Raw genomic sequence first — 25,048 nt, forward strand, 5'->3', positions numbered from 1 at the left:
GGCGCTGTATGACTGATATTTTGGTGAAGCCCCTCCAACAAGAAACTCTGAGTACCGAGGTACTTCTGGCAGTTTCCTGTCTGTGAACCTTGTTGCATTGTGGGAAATGGCTGTTTACAGCTGTTTCCAACTGCCAAAACGGCAAGCAGCAGCTACATTACCTGCCAACAGTAAAAATGTCACCATGTGATAAATGTCAGAATGTAAATCAGGGATTTAAAATATTTTACAACGGGCAAACACTGACTAAATAATTTATACATAATTATTGTAAAAATGAAGTCCGTTTTTATTACATTATTTTCACTGGAGTTCCTCTTTAAAGGGGAACTGTAGTGAGAGGTATATGGAGGCTGCCATATGTATTTCCTTTTAAGCAATACCAGTTCAAGCACTCAGCTGATCTTGTCAGATCTGACAAAAAATGACAAACACCTGATATGCTGCATGCTTGTTCAGGGCCTATGGCTTAAAGTATTAGAGGCAGAGGATCAGCAGGGCTGCCAGGCAACTGGTATTGCTTAAATGGAAATAAATATGGCAGCCTCCATATACCTCTCACTACACTTTCCTTTAAAGAGGAATTTTAACCAAGGGTTGAACTCTATTCCAATCGGTAACCGATTACCCCCTTTCCCACAAGGATTTTCTACCTTTTCCCAAATAAATCAGGGGGGTCTGTATGGCTGATATTGTGGTGAAACCCCTCCCACAGTGTGATGTCAGGACCATGGTCCTCACAGTTTCCTGTCTCTGAACCTCGTTGTGGGAAATAATGGCGTTTTCTAACTGCCAAGCAAGCAGACATTTCCCTCTGTGCATAGAGCTCTCAGTAACAAACATTCTGTACAGATCACCTGGCAGAACTAAAGATGTCACCCCAGTGATACATTTCAGAATGTAAATCAGGGAGAGGAGAGATTTTACAATGGGCAAGCACTGACTAAATCATTTTTAAAAGTTTTATTCATTATTTATTTTCACTAAAGTTCCTCCTTAAATTTGAAGTTTACTGGGCTGTTCTCCAGCATTAGATCCCTGTCACATGGTTAGCTGGGGAGTAACACAGTCACTGCTTGTAAACCACACCATGGAGCCAGTGGGCATTTATGGGCAGCTGTGATGCTAAACTGGCAGTGGGGTTCCACGCATGTTCATCAGACCACCAATGAAAATGCGCTTGTACCCTCCATGTACCACTAGCAACCAGCACCATGTCTAAAGATGACACACTGCTATCATTTATCACAGAGTGGCATTTAAAATGAGGAATACAGAGGCTGCCATCATCATTCCCTTATAAACAATGCCAGTTGCCGGGCTGTCATGCTGAGCTTTAGACTTTAGTTGTGTTTGAGTCACACACATGCAACAAGCATGCAGCCAGTGGAGACACAGCATCTGATCAGCATGTTCATTGTGGGCCAGTGACATGTAGTATTAGAGGCGGAGCATCAGCACAGAAGTCGGGCAACTGGCATTGTTCTCCCCAGAAATTTTTTTCCAGCCGGGTGGCATGAAAAAGTAGCCGTGTGGTGAAAGATGAGAGAAAGCAGGGCCGGTGCTTCTGTGAGCAACTATTCTTACAGCATAGGAGGAGGTGAGCCAATGACAGCCGGGTGGTCACTAAAACTAGCCGGGTGGAGCACCCGGCTAAAAGAGCCTGGGGAGGGCACTGAACTGGCATTGTTAGAGAATGAGCCTCCATGTTCCTCTCACTTCAGGTTCCCAGTAACTTGAACGCCACTGTTTAGTTGCTCTATGCAGCAGCTGAGTTGGCAGTAGATCCCTGGTGGATTGGCAGTTAATTATTACCTGTGTGTAATCAAGTGATTTTACTGTCAATGTGAACTGGTCCTAAAACACGCCATACACTATTCAACTGTGCCCCTGATCGACATTGTGAGCGGTATCGCACCCAAACCCCCACCTGTTCAGTAAGGAGACCTTGGACAAGACGCCCTAACACTGCTACTGCCTACTGAGCGCTCCCTAGTGGGCGCTCCGGAGCTTTGAGTCCACCAGGAGAAAAGCACAATATAAATGTTCTTTGTCTTGTTTGAATGTTGAATTGGGCAAAAATATTGTATGGTGAAAGGACAGCTTTAGAGAACTAGGGCCTCAGTTTCTGTATTGTGTATTTATCCCTCTCCCCAGGCGGTCATTGAGACATAAGCATGCTCCTGCATGGCACTCTGCTAATTACCAGGAGACGTCAGTGTGAGCTGCCTTGTCCCTATCCCCCCCCCCCTGTACTCCAGAGACTTACTTGCCAGAGAGGTCTGTATACGACCTGCCTGCCTTACTGGGATGTTTCTATTTGTCTGCCTGCTCTTCTGTGGCTTCGTTGCTGATCTGCGCCGTGTGATAAATAACCTGTCCCCGGCTCTCTGTGTATCCGTGTTCAGCGCACATCCCATTAACCTAGATGTGCTGCAGCCAAGGCTAGTGAGTGTGCTTACGGAGGCAACCCGTGGATGTTTGACAGCTCCTGGCCTGATTCCTGCAACGCATAATTTTTGGCGGTTAAAAGAAATTTGTCTCTTTATGTAAATGATTCCGCTTTTGCTTCAATACCAAGTTAAAGCGCAGAGGTAAGAGAGAGGAAACAGCTTAGTCCTAAACTAGACTAGCGCCGATTCTTGTGGACTGGCAGCTAGTCAGTCCAAGCCACTCCCCATTCAGTCTCTTTTCCAGCAAATAGATTGAAAAGCTATAGCAGCTGAAGAACAGAAGTTGGATGATTAGTTTTAATGACCACCTGTTACCAAAATGAACCATAAGACAACGTTTTGAATGATGCCATTTATTGGCTAACTGTTTAAAGATTCAGAAATGACTCCAAAACGAAATTCTATAATACATACTGTATATCATATCACTCTAAGGCCAAGTTTACACAGATGTTAATGAAGCATTAAAACACATCGGTATGCCACTCTGGTGTGAAATCCCCATTCCTGGCAATGTGCCACTACACAGGAAATGCTGTTCAGAGCATCACAGCTCATGTTTGGTTCCTGTCCGTTATACAGTGTGGTCTTTCGGGTTTGGTTATTCTCAGTTGTACACAGGGCTGTGGAGTCGGAGTTGAGGAGTCGGAACAATATTGGGTACCTGGAGTCAGAGGTTTCATGTACTGACTCCACAGCCCTGGTTGTACAGTGTGGCCTGCCAGGCCTGATTCAGTGTGGAATGTCAGGCCTGCTTCCTCTGTGCTGCTCAGTGTGGAATCTCAGGCCTGCTTCCTCTGTGCTGCTCAGTGTGGAATCTCAGGCCTGCTTCCTCTGTGCTGCTCAGTGTGGAATCTCAGGCCTGCTTCCTCTGTGCTGCTCGGTGTGGAATCTCAGGCCTGCTTCCTCTGTGCTGCACGGTGTGGAATCGCAGGCCTGTTTCCTCTGCGCTGTGCGGTGTGGAATCTGAGGCCTGCTTCCTCTGTGCTGCATGGTGTTGAATCTCAGACTCGCCTCTTCTGTTCTGCATGGTGTGCAATCTCAGGCCTGCTTCCTTGATACTGCACAATGTGGAATCTCAGGCCTGCTTCCTTGATACTGCACTGTGTGGAATCTCAGGCTTGCCCCTGTTCTGCACAGTGTAGAATCTCAGGCCTGCCTCCTCTGTGCTGCTTAGTGTGGAATCTCAGGCCTGCTTCCTCTGTGCTGCTTAGTGTGGAATCTCAGGCCTGCTTCCTCTGTGCTGCTCAGTGTGGAATCTCAGGCTTGCTTCCTCTGTGCTGCTCAGTGTGGAATCTCAGGCTTGCTTTTTCTGTGCTGCACAGTGTGGAATCTCAGGCCTGCTTCCTCTGTGCTGCACAGTGTGGAATATCAGGCCAGCTTCCTCTGTGCGGCACGGTGTGGAATCTCAGGCTTGCTTTTTCTGTGCTGCACAGTGTGGAATCTCAGGTCTGCTTCCTCTGTGCTGCTCGGTGTGGAATCTCAGGCCAGCTTCCTCTGTGCTGCACAGTGTGGAATCTCAGGCCTGCTTCCTCTGTGCTGCTCAGTGTGGAATCTCAGGCCTGCTTCCTCTGTGCTGCACAGTGTGGAATCTCAGGCCTGCTTCCTCTGTGCTGCAGTGTGGAATCTCAGGCCAGCTTCCTCTGTGCTGCACAGTGTGGAATCTCAGGCCAGCTTCCTCTGTGCTGCACAGTGTGGAATCTCAGGCCAGCTTCCTCTGCTGCACAGTGTGGAATCTCAGGCCAGCTTCCTCTGCTGCACAGTGTGGAATCTCGGGCTTGCTTCTTCTGTGCTACACAGTGTGGAATCTCAGGCCAGCTTCCTCTGTGCTGCACGGTGTGGAATCTCAGGCTTGCTTTTTCTGTGCTACACGGTGTGGGATATCACACCTGGTGCTTTATTCCGGGGTGCGTACCCAGACATGGACGCGGTACACAACCAATATGACAGGGCGGACAGCTGGGCACCAGACTACTGTAATTTACATTATTCGTATTTCTTACCATCATCTGTGTATCCTCCAAACAGGAAGAGTGAGTCACTGTGTGAGTGCCACATAATCCATCTGCAGGGAGTTGGCTGGAAATGATGGAAGGGTTTGCCATGTGCCGGACATTCCTGGCTCACACCATACAGTGACATGTACGGTTCCAGTCACTGAGTCTGCACCCCCTGACGGTTGGCCTATAGTGACAGTACATAAACATGGCACTGCAGACACCCATGCTGCACATCCCTGGCTCACACCATACAGTGACATGTACGGCCCCAGTCACTGAGTTTGACCCCCTGACGGTTGGCCTATAGTGACAGTACATAAACATGGCTGGTTTGCCAGGAGAGGTGCTGCAGACACCCACTCTGTCTGTGTCTCTTTAGCCTTTTCAGAAGAGTTTTCGGTAGAATTAGGAAATCTTAAAGTGGACCTGAACTTAGAACTCCTCTCTGCTTTGATTTTTGATGGTATGCCCGACAGTCACACATTAATACTATATGGCAGTAACTTCTCCTTTGAATACTTTTTGGTGGAGTTTTAAGTAGGATGAAAAGCAATTAATACTGAAAAAAATAATGTAAACCCTTAAAAATGTATTATTCAAAATGGTAAGCATTTTCAAAACGTGTAGGACAACTGTAATGAGAGGGAAAAAACATGGGCCTCAATTCACTTAGCTTAACTCCTGTCTTTAATAACTCTTCAGAGCTGTTTTACAGTTATCACCATCTATATATATATATATAATAGACTAAGTGCCTCAACCTTCAAACAAGAAGTACTTTGCATGAGAAAATTTATGCGTGCTCAAACACCAAGTTTAAGGCCTCTTTTCCACGGACTGTTGAGCTGTGTGCTCAGCAAGCAGTTGCCAGGCAGCAGTGAGCAGATACCAGGCAGCAGTGAGCAGATACCAGGCAGCAACAAGCAGTTACTAGGCAGCAGCAAAGCAGTTATCAGTCAGCAGTGAGCAGATACCAGGCAGCAGTGAGCAGTTACCAGGCAGCAGTGAGCAGTTACCAGGCAGCAGTGAGCAGTTACCAGGCAGCAGTGAGCAGTTACCAGGCAGCAGTGAGCAGTTACCAGGCAGCAGTGAGCAGTTACCAGGCAGCAGTGAGCAGTTACCAGGCAGCAGTGAGCAGTTACCAGGCAGCAGTGAGCAGTTACCAGGCAGCAGTGAGCAGTTACCAGGCAGCAGTGAGCAGTTACCAGGCAGCAGTGAGCAGTTACCAGGCAGCAGTGAGCAGTTACCAGGCAGCAGTGAGCAGTTACCAGGCAGCAGTGAGCAGTTACCAGGCAGCAGTGAGCAGTTACCAGGCAGCAGCGAGCAGTTACCAGGCAGCAGCGAGCAGTTACCAGGCAGCAGCGAGCAGTTACCAGGCAGCAGCGAGCAGTTACCAGGCAGCAGCGAGCAGTTACCAGGCAGCAGCGAGCAGTTACCAGGCAGCAGCGAGCAGTTACCAGGCAGCAGCGAGCAGTTACCAGGCACGAGTTTGAGAGCCATTTCACTGCCTATTCACAGTCCATGGAAAAGAGGCCTTACCCTAGCAAGTCTGACATTGCAAATCTGGCCTAATTGGCTATTCATGAGGCAATGCTCATGCAAATGCATGCACAAACCAATACCACAAAGCAGTCACCCTGCTACATGCTACATTAGCACTATCCGGCTTAGTGCACACCAGAGCGGTTCGGCAGCGTTTTGCGATCCACTTGCGGCTGCGGATACGCTTGGGTAATGTATTTCAATGGGCTGGTGCACACCAGAGCGGGAGGCGTTTTGCTGAAACGCATACTCCCGAGGTGAGGCATTTTTTGGATTGCGGAGGCGTTTCTGCCTCCAATGTAAAGTATAGGAAAAAGGCAAACCGCTCTGAAAAACAGCAGTTCAGAGCGGTTTTGCAGGCGTTTTTGTTACAGAAGCTGTTCAGTAACAGCTTTACTGTAACAATATATGAAATCTACTACACCAAAAACGCTTTACAAAACCGCAAAATGCTAGGTGAAATGCTACAGAAAAATAAGAAAAAGCGTTTCAAAATCTGCTAGCATTTTGCGGATCTGCTAGCAGTTTTTGGTGTGCTCCAGGCCTCCAGGAGCGCCACGGGGAGGATTCCCAATGCCCCCTTTTTATTCAACTGGGGGGACCGCAGGGTCCCAGGCTCTCTCACTGCCTGGAAACCACAGCGGCACCCCGGAGGGGGAGGCTGGGTGGCGTGGACGACCCCCCCCCCCCCCCCCCCCAAGTGTGGCCAGCGCCGGGGAGAGTCGTCTGCACCCACCTCCCAATATTAAAAACAGGCACTTACCTTAACGTCCATTGCGTTCTGCTACATGCGCATTAATTTGGGGGCACCACATGAGAAAGGAGAGAAGCATGGGTCACCCCGAGCTTTAGAGCTCAGGGCTGGCTCACATACAACACACCAGAAGGGCAGGCGCACTCACTCCAGGGTTCACACAACCGGAGCAAGCCATCCACCACCTGCCTCCAAAGGATACAAACTGCACTAAATGCTTTCCATGAGAAAATTAATGCGCATGTAGCAGAACCCAATGGACGTTAAGGTAAGTTGCTGTTTTTAATATTAGGAGGTGGGTGCGGGCGGCTCTCCCCAGCGCTGGCCACGCTTGGGGGGGGGGGGGGGGGGGACCGGCTGCGCCACCCAGCCTCCCACTCCGGGGTGCCGCTGTCGTTCCCAGGCAGCGAGAGAGCACTTTGCAGTATTGGTTTTTTGACCCTGCATAGTTTGGCATGCGAAAGCAAATGCATATTTGCATGAGCATTGCCTCATGAATAGCCAATTAGGCCGGATTTGCAAAGCCAGACTTGCTAGGGTTAAACTTGGTGTTTGAGCACGCATACATTTTCTCATGGAAAGCCTACTTCTTCTTGCTTCAGGGCTCGTTCCCACTATCGCGAATCCGCATGCGTCCAACGCATGCGGATTCGCACATGTAATGTGAGTGGATGGGGCTGTTTCCACTCCTGCGGTGGCGTTGTGCGTTTTTTGTTGCGGAGAAAAAACGCACAAAAGAGGCAACGATTTCGCCTGCGTCGGGAATCCGTGCGAATCGCCGCTAATGTATTTAATAGTAAAAACGCATGCGGTTTTTACATGCGTTTTTACCCGCGATTTCGCACCTTTTCCAATTTTATTTTGCCCTGGCAGTGTCATGGTTAATTTCGCATGGCACCCTGCCATGCGAAATCGCGGGTAAAAACGCATGCAGAAACGCATCCGCATGCGTTTTTACAAGCGTCGGAATGCCGGCGAATCGCGTCGCAACAGTGGAAACAAGCCCTCAAGGTTGAGGCACGTACTCTATTAGATAGATAGATGCGGCGTATGCTACGACGCGGGTTGGCTAGTGGTGATATAATTGTGATAACTGTAAAACAGCTTAGAAGAGTTATTAAAGACAGGAGTTAAGCTTAGTGAATTACTGAAGTTACTGACCACCTTAAAGAACTGTAGCGAGATGTATGTGGAGGTTGCCATATTTATTTCCTTTTAAGCAATACCAGTTGCCTGGCAGCCCTGCTGATCCTCTGCCTCTGATACTATTAGCCATAGCCCCTGAACAAGCATGCAGCAGATCAGGTGTTTCAGACTTTAAATTCAGATCTGACAAGACTAGCTGCATGCTTGTTTCTGGTGTTATTCAGATACTACTGCAGAGAAATAGACCAGCTGGGCTGCCAGGCAACTGGTATTGATTAAAAGGAAATAAATATGGCAGCCTCCGTATACCTCTTACTTCAGTTCCCCTTTAATATATTTAGCCACAGACCCTGAACAAGCATGCAGCAGATCATGGGTTTCTGACATTGTCAGATCAGACAGATTAGCTATATGCTTGTTTCTGGAGTTATGCAGACACTACTGCAGCCAAATAGATCAGTAGGGCTGCCAGGCAACTGGTATTGTTTAAAAGGAAATAAATATGACAGCCTCCGCATACCTCTCACTACAGTTGTCCTTTAACCACTTCCCCTCTGCTGGGACGAGTAACTACGCCCCCTGCAAAATGCCACAACTCTGTGCAGGGGCATAGGTACTACGTCCCTCCTGCTGCAAACCCCCGCTCGTCCCCCACGCTCGGTACCGCCGCTCATTTCGTCAGCCGCTAGATCAATGAATGGGAAAACAAATCCCATTCATTGATATAATTTCCCGTGTGAATGGCTGCAGCCGTCTATTCAAACGGCTCTGCCATTCACGAATCCCAGCCACTTTGTCCTTCCGTTTCCATACCAATCCATACCAATAGTACGAAGACTGAATACGCCACTGAGGACATCTTGTGGCCAAATTGTAAAATTAGATTCCCCCCCCCCCCTTTTTTTTTTCCAGCAAATAATCCCTAGTTACCTTGTTTGTTTCTATTTAAATTAACTCCTGACCTCCCACACTTCACATAGCTGGCAAACTTAAATTTTTTTTAAAAAAAATTACATAAATAGTTACCTTAGGGACTGAACTTTAATATGTATGTCAATCGGGTATATTACTATGACTTTTTAAATTATGGGCTTGTAATCGGGGATGGACGCAAAACTAAAAAAATGCACCTTTATTTACCAATGAAATATTGGCGCCATACATTGTACTAGGGAATTTAAATGTTGCAATAACCGGGACAAATGGGCAAATGTCAGTTTTAATTCCGTTAGCATGTATTATTTTAAAACCATAATGGCCACAAACTGAGAAATAATTTTTTTTTCTTATTTTCCTGATAAAACATTTTTAGAATAAAATAATTCTTAGCAAAAAGTACCCCCCAAAGAAAGCCTAATTGGTGGCGGAAAAAAACAAGATATAGATTGTTTCGTTATATGTAGCATTAAAGTTATAGGCGAATGAATGGAAGGAGCGCTGACAGGTGAAAATTGCTCTTTTTTTTTTTTTTTTTCTTAAGGGGAAAAACCCTTCGAGGTGAAGTGGTTAAAGGACAACTAAGGTGAGAAGAATATGGAGGCTGCTGTATTTACTGTATTTCCTTTTAAACAATAGCAGTTGCTTGGCAGCCCTGCTGTTCCTGTGCCTCTAATACATGCTTTTTTCAGTGGTGTGTGTGTCAGACACTACTGCAGCCAAATAGATCAGCACCTGACCTTTTAAAGGGAATATCCAGGCAAAAAAAAAAAGTTTCACTTACCTGGGTCTTCTACCAGCCCCATGCAGCCATCCTGTGCCCTTGTAGTCACTCACTGCTGCTCCAGTCCCCCGCTGGCAGCTTGTCGACCTCGGAGGTCGGCGGGACGCATTGTGTACATTTTGTACGCATCCCCGATAGTGCAGGAACAGTAACACATACATTTTTACGCGTTACTTTAATGCGTAAAAATTTACGCATGGAACCAGTAATGCGTAAAAATGTATGTGTTACTGTTCTTGCACTAGCGGGAATGCGTAAAAATGTACGCAATGCATCCCGCCGACCTCCGAGGTCGGCAAGCTGCCAGCAGGGGACTGGAGCAGCAGTGAGTGACTATGAGAGCACAGGATGGCTGCATGGGGCTGGTAGAAGACCCAGGTAAGTGAAACTCATTTTTTTTATTTTGCCTGGATATTCCCTTTAAAGGGGAACTGAAGAGACAGGTATATGGAGGCTGCCATGTTTATTTCCTTTTAAGCAATACCAGTTGCCTGGCAGCCCTGTTGATCCTCTGCCTCTAATACTATTAGCTATAGCCCCTGAACAAGCATGCAGCAGATCAGGTGTTTCAGACTTGAAAGTCAGATCTGACAAGATAGCTGCATGCTTGTTTCTGGTGTTATTCAGATACTACTGCAGAGAAATAGACCAGCAGGGCTGCCAGGCAACTGGTATTGATTAAAAGGAAATAAATATGGCAGCCTCCATATACCTCTTACTTCAGTTCCCCTTTAAAGGACAATCAGTTGACCACAACTATAATTAGAGAGATATGGAGGCTGCCATATTTCTTTCCTTATAAGCAATACCATTTGCCTGGCTATCCTGCTTATCATCTGCCTCTCATGCTTTTAGCCATAGACCAGCCTTTCTCAACCTTTTTACCCTGGAGGAACCCTGCAAATAACTTTTGGATCTTGAGGAACCCCTGCATTTATTTTGCAGGAGGCGTGGACTTTAAAAGTATGTATAGCTGTTTTTTACTACTCCCTATTACACTGCCACTCATTATACTGTCTCCTGAGCCCCCAATTTAGTGCTTCTTGTTACAATACCCCCTATTATAGTGTGCTCTATTATACATCCCCACGATGGGGGAAAATGCCAAGGAACCCCTGCCGAGTGCTCAAGGAACCCTGGTTGGGAAAGCCTGCCATAGACCCTGAACAAGCATATGAAGAACAGGGGTTTCTGACATTATTGTCTGATCTAACAAATTTAGCCAAATGCTCGTTTCTGGTGGTAAACAGACACTACTGCAGCCAAATAGATCAGCAGGGCTGCCAGGCGACTGGTATTGTTTAAGAGGAAATAAATATGGTTTAAAAGGAAATAAATATGTCAGCCTCCATATTCTTATCATTTTAGGTGTCCTTTTAGGGTGGCTACTAATGGTTCAGTTTGTAGTGAAGAATCATTTGAGCGATCAGATAAATTCTATGGGAAGTAACATTATTCAAACTAAACAATATTTCTGCTAAAGGCAATGGACTATAGTGGTAACATAATTGCGTTTGAACAATCGCTCACATCACCCCGCTTCTGAGATTGAAAGATAAATTATGGAACAACCAGTCGGCGGAGTTCCAGGATCCATCGTCCTATAGTTACTCTGCTTTAGTGCCCAGCGCTGGCCGGACTCCGATTTCCTCTGCATGCTCTCTGCCTCACGTATCAGGTGACATCGCTGACAGCTGCGCCCATGAAAACATTTTCATAGGGATCAGGCTGTATCACATGTCACAAGTGAGGTTCTGTGAAACAGCTGCTCATTTGTTTGAAATATGGTTTACAGACCCCATTTTTTTTAAATGTAGTTTAAGGGCAAGATTAAAACGTCACTCCAGCCTTAGAAACGGAACTGTATCGCTTTTCATTGTGACCGGGCTCACATCCAAAAGCTTGTATTAAGTTTGCTTGTTTTACTGAAGCCCGAGTTCAAACACAGGTTTTTTTTTTTTTTATACCTCTGCAGTAGAAAAGAAAATTGATAAGCTGAAAACATAAACAACCTAAGCGTTTGCAAACTGTACCTCTTATTAATTGTTCCCCAGCGACTTGTAGCTGCCTGCAGACTCTCAAGTCAGTGAAAAAAAACACTCACCTCCCCACTTTGCTGCTGGGCATCACTCTGTCAGTTGAAGTCCCACCTTCCTGCTCACTGATATCCTATCGGACATGATACAGAACTGGATCCAGTCCCGTGTTATGCCTGAATAAGAAACTCCATTTCAAAAGCTTGCAAAAAAAGTCATTAACCAGTTCACCTCTTATGCTGGGAATACATGGCTCGATTCCGAGCCATTAAGATGGCTTGATAGATAATTTCCTACATGTCCAATCTCCTGCCCGATCGATTCGCTGCTCGATTCCGCATTGAAGTGAATGGAAAAAGATAAGAAAAAAAGAGCAGAAGATAAGCGAATCGGCTGTGGAATCGAGAGGGGAATCGATCAAGCAAGAGAATTGAGCGGCAAAATCGAGCCGTGTATGCCCAGCATTAGAAATTTTTCCCCTTATGGACCAGTGCAATTTTCACCTTTCAGCGGTCCTTCCATTCTTTCGACAATAACTTTATCACTGCTTATCACAACAAAATGATCTGTATCTTTTTTTCACAACCTATTAGGCTTGCTTTGGGTGGTATGTTTTGCTTAGAATTATTTTATTCTATATGCATTTTAATGGCAATAAGGAAAAAAAAATGTCCATTATAGTTTTAAAATAATACTTGCTACGGTGAATAAAACCCACACATTTTATTTGGCTATTTGTGCCGGTGATTACAATGTTTAAGGCTTCTTGCACACTGCAAGCGATTCCGATTCAGAATCCGCTTTTTAATCAGTTTTTACCGCCGATTCAGATTCCGATTTGCAGTGTGCAAGGAGCAAACTGCAAATCTGAAACGGAAGTAAAAACAGATTAAAAAGCTGAATCTGAATCGCTTGCAGTGTGCAAGAAGCCTAAAACATGTCCCTAGTATAACGCATGGCGATTTTTATTTGGAGAAAATGTTTGTTTTTCAGTTTTGAGTCAGTCACTAATTAAAAGCACTTATTTGCAAAAATAACAGTAATATACCCTCATTACATAACTATTAAAAAAGTTGAGTCCCTATGGTAACTGTAATTTTTTTTTTTTTAATTCCTTTTTTTCTTTTTTTATACATGTTTTATTTTGGTATCTATGAAGAGTGGGGGAGGTAAGGGGTTGATTTTAAAGGGGTATTTATTTATTTTTGTTTAATGTATAAGGGGGTATTTTTACTATTTGGCCACCAGATGTCCCACATTTATGCTGTGAGAAGTACACAGGAAGAAGTGTTTGTGTGTGTTTTTTTTTCACTTTCATTTTATCAATGACCACTAGCATCTCATTGATGCCGGTGACCATTGATCCTCAGACACTTTGATTGGTAAATAAGAACAGTGTTCCCATTCATTGATCAGTGCACTAATAGGAGGGGATGATCACGGCGAGGTTACGTGTATCTACTCCCCTGGAGCCATTAATAATCTCCAGCGAGGGTGTAGATATACTGCTTCCACTTCAGTATATGGTTGAAGATTAGAATTGTTTTTTTTTTTAGTTGGATATCAGTGTAGCTGCCCTACCTGCAATAATACAACACTTCTCACTGCTACTTTCAGTTTATGGTTAATTGGGCTTTACAAAGTTATGACATGCGGACGCTTCTTTTTCACTATGCTTTCTATAAATTTCACGCCCTGTCCATGTGTGGCGGGTTTCTGGAATAACTGGGTTACTTGCTGTATGTAAACCTCGGGCAGCACAGTCAGCGCATTGTTATCGTTCAGCCAGCCGTGTCTCCCTTAGCGGGGGAAACAGTCTCGTATTTCTGAGATCTTCCAGGGTTTCATTATAACCGCAGCCTCCAGTTTTTGTTCCCGGCCTGCGAGCCGCGCTGTTGGTGAAATGTCAGGAGGATCAGGCTAATTCCAGCAGCTAGCGAGAAGTCATCTCATTATCGGAGGCAGTAATTAAACTGGCAAGAAAGGCATTATTGCTCCGTGTTCCTGGCACAGGGTGAAGGTCAGTGTGCAGGCTGGCACTGCTTCCTCATCACTGCTGCCTGCCTTCCACATCTGTATTACATGATCAGTGTGTATGGACCCATTCCCAGATTCCAGACCTCCTCTTCTTCCCTGCACAAGGCAAATAGAGGATGTTTGAGATAGAAAAACTATTTTAAATTCCATTTTGATTCCTCCAGTCAGAATTGCGGGATTGCAGTTGTTTTAAAAGGACACTATCAATTGACGTGGTTTTTTTTTTTTTTTTTTTTGAGATAGGACATGTTTGGGAAGTCTGTATCTTTATCTCTGTTTACTGTTATGTAATCCCTTCCACGCTTTTCTGAAGGAGTCTGCTGAAATTCTGATGGCAGCTTCCACCATGAGGGGAGGGGGGATTCCCTTCACAGTGCATCATTAAAGGTGCCCATACACTCGTCAGATTAGCAGCAGATACATCAGATGGAATTCTTATCTATCTGATGTGTAAAAGGAACATTTTTTACTAGAATAGAATTCCAATAGATTTCAGTTTAAAATCTATTGAAAAACGATCTGATGGCATTTTTTTGCCATCAGATTTCCATTAGGGCCAATGCAAAATGATAAGCAATCTCAACAGATCGACCTAGATTTTCCACCCTGCCAGTTCGATGGAAATCCATCGAAATCGATCGAAATCGGCCGTCGATCGGTTGATTGGCCAACCGATTTGCAATCGATCGATTTTGATCGGTCGGCCAGAAAATCGGCTGAGTGTATGGGCCCCTTTACTCTGAGTGCAGAGAGCTCAGTCAGAGACAGGGCTGTGGTTTTGGTACAAAAATTATCCGACTCCGACTCCTCAGTTTATGGAACCACTGACTCCAGGTACCCAAAATTACTCCTGACTCCACAGCCATGGACTCCAACTCCTCGACTCCACAGCACTGCTGAAAACTCGGCCGTTTTTTAAGACGGCCATAAACAGGTACCAGTACACTGTGTGAAGGACTGTGGCATCTCCTGGACAGGAGGCAGAAAGTTTGTTCTCCACTTCTTTGGGGGAATTAATTTACACACAGTCACCTTCCTATACCCAAACATTTACTGTTTTGGTTTGCACTTGTGCCAGATCAGCGGGAGCAGACAGTGTAACCACTCGTTGGTCTGGCTGGAGCCAGGGGTAGATGTTACCCCCATAGGCTATATAGAAGAACTCCTCATCTGCCTGGGATTATCGTGGACTGCACAGAAGTGTGGTCCCCTTACTGCAATGGATCCCGCGGACCTGTTGCATGGTGACAAGTGTGAACGGCTCCTATTTTTAAAATAGGAGCCGTTCATTGCCCGTTTAGCAATGAGAAAAAATGTCCGTTCTCTACTCAAGTGGAAACAGAGCCTTAAGGTAGCCATACACTGGTCGATTTGCCATGAGATTCAACCAACAGATAGATCCCTCTCTGCTCGAATCTGATCAGAGAGGGATCGTATGGCTACCTTTACTGCAGATTGTGAACCGATTTCAGCCTAAAACCGATCACAATCAGTTGTGGTCGTGGTGGTGCTGCTGCCGCCGCTTCCCCGCCCTCTACTGTTTAAACTTCCTGCCCGGCAGGAGGAAGTGAAGCATGCCGGACCTGGAGACCAGAGCGGAGATGGAGCAGCGGTGACCGGGGGCAGTTGCACCGGCAGAGCAGGTAATGTATTGCCGCTCTATGTCGTCGGGCACTCGAACGGCGCTAGCGACGCGCTCCCTACCCGCGGGCGATCGACGGTAATTTTCTACACGGAGCAATCGACGGGAATGGATAGAAATTCGGCGTGTAGCGGGAACGATGTGACAGCAGATTCGATCCCAGTGATCGAATCTGCTGTCGATCTGGCGGGAATCGGCCTAGTGTATGGCCACCTTAATTGTTGACATGTTACACCTTCATGGCTGGCTGCTTTTGGACTGCGGTCCTTCAAGCGATGATGTAATCAATTGAGGCTTCAGCCAAAAGCTTTTTTTTCCCCTTCTCTGTTTTGGACAGACTTGTGGAAAGCTGAGAGCCCTTGATGATCTCAGGAAGAGGCAGGATATTAATGACCAAACCCAGGCAGAAACAAAACCTCAAATGAGCTGAACGTTCACTGTTACTGCCGACATTAAGAGTGGCGTTTTTGGCTTATAAGGTTTTGAGTAATTTCATTGAGGTCTTACACTGTTATCTGGTGAAAACATACAGATTTGTGACACTTACATCAGAGAGGCTGAATTTAATGCAGGGGTGTCAGACTTGCTATTAGCTTAAATTAAGGCGCCTTTTACACTTGCATTGCATTGCTGTGCAGAGGCCATTGCTATGTTTATGACCTTGTCTGTGCACCCCGCAGGGTCATATGTTAGTCATTTGTTACACTAGGATGCCACTGAAAAACAAGTGTAAAACCGGCCTCAAAGAATGGTAGGAGAGCAGTAAGCCTGAGGCCACTGTCACACAGCATGAAAATCTGTCATGTTCCCAGCCTATAGCAGATGAAGGGTGGCCTGTGCACACAGTTCTGCTTTATTTAGACAGAGACCAGGGGAAGTGTGATCATGTGACCAGATAATAGATTACTATGGGCATGTGTCTGACTTCTGACACATTTAAAGCCCATATCCTATTAACTTTTCTCTTGAGTTTTCTCCAAGGAGATATTTTCAATCCTTGCTAATAAAATAACTTTAAAGCTCCCACCATGCAAAAAAAATTACTTAAAATATGTTTCATATTACTTTTTTTTTTTACATACTTTTTAGCACTTTCAATTACTATGTGCTTAAAAGTTATTTTTTGATAAGATGAAAAATGACCTCTAAGTTAATTGGATAAGGGCCTAAATGTTTTGTAATAGACTTGGAAACTTAAGTGCATAAATATGTTATTCTTACTTGCCTAGACTGAAGCTCTGTGCACACGCTAGATGAAACTTGGCTGAGGCGGCTGATCATGACCGTCCCTGCCAAGAATCCTTGATGTGTATAGCAGCCCCGACCCCCTTCCCCTCGGCCGCTGGGCCATTGATCAGCCTGGTAGATCCATTTGTCCAAGCGATGGCTGAGGGGGCATTGTCCCCCCCCCCCCCCCCACTCACCGCGCCCCATGACTGCCCTCGTGCACAGCTCTGTCGGCTCTCCTCTTCCCTCGCATAGCAACAGAACACTTTATTATCCTTATAGGAGGGTTTTGGTGCTCCTTGTAGTGACCTTGTACTCAAGAATACCTAGGTAAACAGAGAGACCAGGAGTCCAATGGTGTAGTATCATTAATAAATGGGAAGTTGTAAGTATATACAGTTATAATCACAAGAGTGGTAGATCCCTGCAACCACCGTATAAGCCAGTGGAATTTAACAGTCTCTGCTCGGTACTCCAGGTCATGCTGGAAGCTGCATGGTCCCTCTCCTGGGTTTGTCGTTTTTGTAGAAAAAAAAAACTCTTATTACCTCCAAAGGAGGTTTATCTGGATACGTGAAGGATGGAGGCGCCCAAGTGTAAAAATATACATAAACTTCCAATAGTTAAAATAAGAATGAGTGGTAATAGCTTACTGTACCTCTCCTGAGGACAAAATCACCAATAGCACTGGAAAAGTATTTATTCAAAACACAAAATAGACAATGCTTTTCACAAGTACTAGCCCACCTCCTCAGGTCAATACAGAGTGCCTTGCAGAGGCATCCATATCCTATTCACTTTGCCGCTGAGGCACTGTGTATTGACCTGAGGAAGCGGACTAGTACCTGTGAAATGCGTTGTCTATTTTGTGTTGAATAAATATTTTCCTTTACTACTTGTGTTTTTTACATTTGGGCGCCTCCATATTTACGAGTACTAGTCTGTACAGCCTTGGCCCTGTAATGTCACCCATGGGATCGATTACCGCTCGTTGAGAGACGTCATGGCTCATAAGTGTGTGCAAGACATTAAAGTACTGTATTTTCGTGCGTATAAGATGACCGGGCGTATAAGACGACCACCCAACTTTTCCAGTTAAAATAGAGTTTGGGATATACTCGCCGTATAAGACTACCCCTCTTCTAACGCACACCAAATAAAAATTTAAAAAATCATCATATATTAGTGCTATGTACCAACAGATACTGGTGCTGAACTGTATGTGGTACCCAGTATATAACACTATACAGAGGATTGACTGGTTGGATTGGTCAACTCTCCCTCTCTGTGGATTGGTCAACTCTCCCTCTCTGTGGATTGGTCAACTCTCCCTCTCTCAGTGGATTGGTCAACTCTCCCTCTCTCAGTGGATTGGTCAACTCTCCCTCTCTCAGTGGATTGGTCAACTCTCCCTCTCTCAGTGGATTGGTCAACTCTCCCTCTCTCAGTGGATTGGTCAACTCTCCCTCTCTCAGTGGATTGGTCAACTCTCCCTCTCTCAGTGGATTGGTCAACTCTCCCTCTCTCAGTGGATTGGTCAACTCTCCCTCTCTGTGGATTGGTCAACTCTCCCTCTCTGTGGATTGGTCAACTCTCCCTCTCTGTGGATTGGTCAACTCTCCCTCTCTGTGGATTGGTCAACTCTCCCTCTCTGTGGATTGGTCAACTCTCCCTCTCTGTGGATTGGTCAACTCTCCCTCTCTGTGGATTGGTCAACTCTCCCTCTCTCAGTGGATTGGTCAACTCTCCCTCTCTCAGTGGATTGGTCAACTCTCCCTCTCTCAGTGGATTGGTCAACTCTCCCTCTCTCAGTGGATTGGTCAACTCTCCCTCTCTGTGGATTGGTCAACTCTCCCTCTCTGTGGATTGGTCAACTCTCCCTCTCTGTGGATTGGTCAACTCTCCCTCTCTGTGGATTGGTCAACTCTCCCTCTCTCAGTGGATTGGTCAACTCTCCTTTTCTCAGTGGATTGGTCAACTCTCCTTGTCTCCGTTTATCAGAGCGGTATGGAAGAATAGATTGTGCTGTGCCCATAAAACATGCCTCTTTCACCCTTCTGGCCCTCCCTTGTATCCTATTTACCTCCTTCTCTGCCTCTCAGATCTCGCACATGTGCGCCTGCGCCGCTTCACTACAGTCCTCAGTAGCGAGATCTGAGAGGTGGTAACAGGATAGGGCGTATCACCCTCCATCAATGACACCCGGCGTATAAGACGACCACTGACTTTTCAGATGATTTTCAAGGGTTAAAAAGTAGTCTAATAAGCCAGAATATAGTATCTGGCTTCAGAACAGTTTGTGTAGTGTTGCGATCTCCCTCAACCGATTACCAGCTTGACACAAAGTACATTAGTGGAGACTGGCGTTTTATCATCACACAGGTGTGATGTCGTGTAAATAGGTCACAGCTTCTGGCATGCTGCGTGATTGCTGGAGCCCAATTTCCCTGCAGGTTTTTACATGTGTCCCAATGGGCCGCAGCATGTTTACAACTCTGTGTGACAGCAGATAAGTAGAATATTGGCGTGCCGAAACCTCCTTAATTACCTTCTGAGGTATTATCGCGTAGCAGCAGTTTTCAGAATGCTATGCGATGGTTATCTGAGCACAAAAAAGTATTTCCCTTTTAGTTCAATTTTATAGATCGCAAGGCTCAGCAGGAATCTTTATTTCTGATAGTTGACTGTTTTTGCTCACATGGAACTCAGACTTTTATTAGTGTTCCTAGAGACAGCCAGATAGATGTACTGCCTGCTGTCACACCTTTCAGGAGGTTCAAATGCCTAACACTATATCGTACAAAGCACTACATATGCTGTCCCCTCCATACATGTTTTCATTTATCCTTAGATTCCATCCCTCTGAGAACCCTTGCTTCCTCTATGCCCACCTCCTCTCACTCTCGCATTTAGGACTTCTCACAAGTGTCACCTCTCCTTTGGAACCCTCTCTCACAGATCCAAGCCTGTAAATCTTCAACTGCACCCTCAAGACTCCTCTTCAGACAAGCATATAATGTGTTCTAGTTAGAATTTGAGGCCCACTGCCTCATATGCTATCCCTTTCGCCTCCTTCCCTAGAGCCTTCACCCCACTGCCCTCTAGATTGTAAGCTCACAAGGGCAAGGTTCTTCGCCAAGTGTTCTTGTTTCTTTTGTATTTTATCAAATTAACATGTACCAGTCATAGTGATGTTTCAAATCGCACATCAACTATTTATGTATTGGTACTTGTGTCGCTAGATTTTCTGATTTTACAGTGTGCTCTTAACTGCTCACAAGTCTATTGTCTGTTTTATACCCTGTACAGGGCTATATAAGATTTTGGCACTATATACAAAAAAAAAAGCCTGTACTCCAGACAAAGAACGATGATGCCATGGTTGCAGTTTGAGTTGGTTGTTAGTGTTAGGGCCAGTTCACATCGAAATTTTCATGGCGGTAAACGATGGGCCAAGAAGCTCGTCGTTAATTATTCAAGTGAATGAACAGCCGGCTGTGCAATTGTTTACTGTCCACACAAGCGATGCACTTGATCGCCTCATTCGCCGTCGTCTCGTTTTTCTCTGCATGCTGCGTCCAGGATTGTTGCTTCTCTGTCTTGCTGCGGGGGTCAAAACGCAATGCTAAATTAAAACGCATAACACCACCGGAAGTTTCCAAATGCTTTTCTGCTCACTTGCAGAAAAACATTTGAAGTGAGACGCCTGGTGGCTGGTTCAGACCTGGGCTGAGTGGGAGCAATTTTTGCGTCGGGAGTCGGACGTTACATAAACTAAGGAATCGGAGTTGGATGATTTTTGTACCCACTCCATAGCCCTGCAAGGGCTGTTGAGTCGGAGCAATTTTAGGGTACCTGGAGTTGGTGGTTTCATAAATTGAAGATCACACACACACGAGGAACAGCACTCTGCCATTTATGTAGTCTGCAGACTGCCTGTCATCCAATAAGAAGTGCAAATGGCTTGCACCTAGTCTGCAATACCTAATCAAGCAGGAGCTGAGCAATTCAGCCATAGACAGGAGAGAGTGTTCAGTCGCACATGGTCGTAGACTACGTGACCAGCAGGGGGCATCTCATGTAGGAACTTCTCAATTCCTTCCTCCTAACTAAACTGCATAAGGAGCTGCAAAAAATAAATTTAAAACCATGCAAACACTGGTGCACATGACAGGTGAGGGTCCCAAGCCCTGCCACCACTCGGGACCCGCAAACCTGCATGCAACACAAGAGGGGGAGCCCAGGTGAGCCCTGGAGCTGCCACCACCAGGGACTCACCCACACTATCCCAGCAAACTGAATACAGGAATAAATGCCCCCTCCTAGACAGCACTCTGCCATTTATATAGCTTGTAGACTGCCGTCATAAATGGAGTTGTCGGAGTTGGATGATTTTTGTACTGACTCCACAGCCCTGTTTCAGATGCCCATTTAAACCAGCCCTACTTGTCAATCCTGGTCACTATCTGCTATTCTCTGTGCAGTGGTATAATGCCACAGCTCGCCCAGCTAGAGGAGCTGCGTTTTGTACTTCTTGGGTGTGATGGGCACCCCGTGTACTTCTCTCTCATGTTGTAACCGCTTGTTCTCTTTTCACAGAAAAGGACGGGAAAGCGTTTCACCCAACATATGAAGAGAAGCTGAAGCTGGTAGCTCTCCACAAGCAGGTCCTCATGGGTCCGTATAATCCCGACACTTGCCCTGAAGTCGGCTTCTTCGATGTCCTGGGTAATGACAGGAGGTGAGGCTTCCCTGCCGTGTTACAGAAAGTCTATAACATTCAAGCTTTTCCAGTGGTCTGGGAGTTATTACATCCTGAAGTGTTGGAGAGCCTTGCCCAAGGACCCCTTAAAAGCAAAACTAAAGCGAGGAAACTCTCTTCAAGCATTATACTTGCCTATGGAGAGGGATAGCTTTGGACACTATAGAGCAGGGGTCTCAAACTTGCGGCCCGTGGGCCATTTGCGCCCCTCGTTACAATATTTTTTGGCCCTCGCCGGCAAAAGCTTCCTTATACTTCGCTTCAGTGCTCCCAAGTAATCCGCCGCATCCCCGCCGCTAAACGAGGGCTGCAGATCCCCCAAATTGCCCAGGGGGCAATCCGCCGGCATTTCCTGGAAGGGGCAGAGCTTTCAGCTTCAGCTCTGCCCCTCCTGACGTCAATCGCCGCACGGATCGCTGCCTCTCCCCGACCCTCTCTGTGAAGGAAGAGTGAGAGGGGCGGGCAGAGGCGGCGATGCGCTGCGATTGTGAAATTCCTTATGCGGCCCAGCCTCATTCTGACTTTGCCTCCTGCTTTTACCCCCAGGTAAATTGAGTTTGAGACCCCTGCTATAGAGCCTTCCTGATCCTCTCTTTCATGACCTCTTGTTCTAGGGGGCAGGGCTACACGCCGGAAGACAGACTTCAGGAGACCAGACAAGTATATTAACCTCCCTAGCGGTATTGACAGTTATACACGTCAATACAAAACATGTTGTGAACAGTATTGAGGTGCATACACGTTAATACTCTGCTGCACTGTATACTAGACCCTTGCTTGACACATTTTGGCAAGTTACAGGGAAAAAAAAGTTATGAAAATTAACTGGATCACTTTTTGCACAGAAATCCTGGAGAAATTGAACGCCAGGGGGTTCAACTTTGTTTAGTTTAATTGCCCTCAAAATTTGCTACAAAATAGTTTTGAAAAGCGATTCAAAAGTGATCTTGTGGCGATACTATCTGTTGTATTGCAGCGCAGTCGCTCCAAAAATGCTGCATAAACCACAGTTGCAATTAGGCTAAATGGCGGTGTGGTTTCTCCTCCATCGACTTTAATTGGCAAAGTGCTTTTTGGAATCCCCGGTGATTGTTGGCAAAAACACTACCAAAAGTGCTCACATGGGTCCCGGGCCTCAGGGACACTCATAACTTCCTTTCTGATCACAGGTTGTTGCACAGGTCATCTCACGGCCAGGTGTTACCACCATAAATGTCTCACACCTCTGTTTCCCTATCCTCTAGGAAAGAATGGGCGGCTCTGGGCAACATGAGCAAGCAGGAAGCCATGACAGAGTTTGTGGCCCTACTGAACCAATGCTGTAACCTGTTCTCCACCTACGTCACATCACACAAGATAGAGAAAGAGGAGCAGGAGAGGAAGAGGTAACTCGTCACAGCCGCCATGTTCTTTATACTCCTCAGCCGTTGTATTTATCTCCCACTCCCTTGCCCCTAACCTGTCTGCTGGGAAGTGATAGTTTCCCTGGCAATGCTAACATGTCCTCTGTCCTGCAGGAGAGAGGAGGAGGAGCGAAGGAGGCGGGAAGAGGAACAGCGGCAGCGCTTGCTCAGAGAGGAGGAGAAGCGGCGGAGGGAGGAGGAGGAGAGGCTGAGAAGAGAGGAGGAGGAGCGTATGCGGGCTGAGGATGAACGCTTCCGGATGGAGCAGCAGAAGTAAGAGATCTGTACTGCTGTACAGCATAACCGAAGGCTGCTCCGCACAGCCTCCTTGTGACCTATCTGTGTGTTTATAAGTCATTAGTTATTACATATTGCTACAACGTCATAGGAAGCATCCACATAGGAGGCAGCAGCCATTATGCCCCTGTTAGCAGCTGTGGTTTGTTGTTGTTTTGGTAAATATAGAGAAGTAATTCACAGGATTTTTTAATATTAAAGTGGGATTATACACCACAACTAAAGTTTCAGTAACTGTTACGTATAAAAACATTTGAAAGCATTCCCAAGTATTTCCTATGTGTAAAAAAACAAACAAACAAACAAAACTTTTTTTTTACTGCAGAGAGTCTGAGAAGCTTGCTCATCTCTGGTCATCACCAAATGTAATCATTGCCGGTTGAAGCTCTCTGAGGCGTGTCTTCACTCTGCGGGCCCCTCCTTTTCTGCTGAAGACACTCAACTGTTGCCAGGGTGATCTGTCTATTCTGCAGAGGGTGGGGGCAGAGTGAAGACGCATTCCTCAGAGAGCTTCAGCTGGCAATGATTACATCTACCTTTGCAAGACAATAGATAAGCAAGCGTCTCCTGCTTTCTTCAATGACCATTAAATTTAGTTGTCCCTAAAACTTTAGTTTTGAGAGTATAATCCCACTTTAAGAACAATCTTTCCATTTTACTCTACAGTCATCCACCTAAGAGATTACAGAATGTACAATAAGCTTCAATTACTCTTCTCTGATAACTTAGCAACAGCACTCTTCTGTAATGTATTTGAAGTGCTTTTGTCATGACACTGCACAAACTCGCACCATGCTACAGAAGTAGTTGGCTGCAAAAGGCAAGATCCTTTTTTTTTTTTTTTTTCCCTTTCTTGTTTTTTTCTACTCCTTTGCAACACCTGGGCTGATGATTGTTTGCCTGTAATCCCAGCGATATATACAGTGGGATGCAAAAGTTTGTGCAACGTTGTTAATCGACATGATTTTCCTGTATAAATCGTTGGTTGTTACAATAAACAATGTCCGTTAAATATATCATATAGGAGACACACACAGTGATATTTGAGAAGTGAAATGAAGTTTATTGGACTTACAAAAAGTATGCAATAATTGTTTAAACAAAATTAGGCAGGTGCACCACAAAAAAAAAAAAAAAAACAATATTTAGTAGATCCTCTTTTTGCAGAAATTACAGCCTCTAAACGCTTCCTGTAGGTTCCAGTGAGAGTCTGGATTCTGGTTGAAGGTGTTTTGGACCATTCCTCTTTACAAAACATCTCTAGTTCAACCAGGTTTGATGGCTTCCGAGCATGGACAGCTCTCCTTAACTCACACCACAGATTTTCAATTATGTTCAGGTCTGGGGAATGAGATGGCCATTCCAGAACGTTGTACTTGTTCATCTGCATGAATGCCTTCGTGGATTTTGAGCACTGCTTAGGGTCATTGCCTTGTTGAAAGATCCAGCCCCGGGACAGCTTCAGCTTTGTCACTGATTCTTGGACATTGGTCTCCAGAATCTGCTGATACTGAGTGGAATCCATGTGTCCCTGAACCTTGGCAAGATTCCCAGTCCCTGCACTGGCCACACAGCCCCTCAGCATGATTGAACCACCACTATATTTTACTGTAGGTAGCAGGTGTTTTTCTTGAAATGCTGTGTTGTTTTTCCTCCATGCATAACGCCCCTTGTTATGCCCAAATAACTCAATTTTAGTTTCAGCAGTCCACAATACCTTATTCCAAAATGAAGCTGGCTTGTCCAAATTTGCTTTAGCACACCTCAAGCGGCTCTGTTTGTGCTGTGGGCGGAGAAAATTATTCCTCTGCATACAGCATCACCTTGTGTAAAGTGCGCCAAATGGTTGAACGATGCACAGTGACTCCATCTGCAGCAAGATGATGTTGTAGGTCTTTGGTGCTGGTCTGTGGGTTGACTGTAACTCTTGTAACCACAGGTCATGCTAATTCCGCAATGCGCCGTACTCTGCTGCCATTAGTACCAGTAATATTACCATTGGTTCATGCTTCAGGCTTAATATTGTATT

At 45.7% G+C, this 25,048-nt stretch overlaps 1 protein-coding gene across 1 annotated transcript in view; it reads left to right on the forward strand.

Moving 5' to 3' along the window:
* Positions 1 to 25,048, forward strand: part of ACBD3 (acyl-CoA binding domain containing 3) — a 58,179-nt gene that overhangs the window by 15,948 nt on the left and 17,183 nt on the right. Inside the window, exons 2-4 of the mRNA XM_068232821.1 lie at positions 21,157 to 21,298; positions 22,564 to 22,704; positions 22,837 to 22,995. Coding sequence (XP_068088922.1) covers positions 21,157 to 21,298; positions 22,564 to 22,704; positions 22,837 to 22,995 — 442 coding nt within the window. The remainder of the gene's footprint in view (positions 1 to 21,156; positions 21,299 to 22,563; positions 22,705 to 22,836; positions 22,996 to 25,048) is intronic.

The sequence above is a fragment of the Hyperolius riggenbachi genome, chromosome 4, assembly GCF_040937935.1.
Source record: "Hyperolius riggenbachi isolate aHypRig1 chromosome 4, aHypRig1.pri, whole genome shotgun sequence".
In the NCBI taxonomy this organism is placed as follows: domain Eukaryota; kingdom Metazoa; phylum Chordata; class Amphibia; order Anura; family Hyperoliidae; genus Hyperolius; species Hyperolius riggenbachi.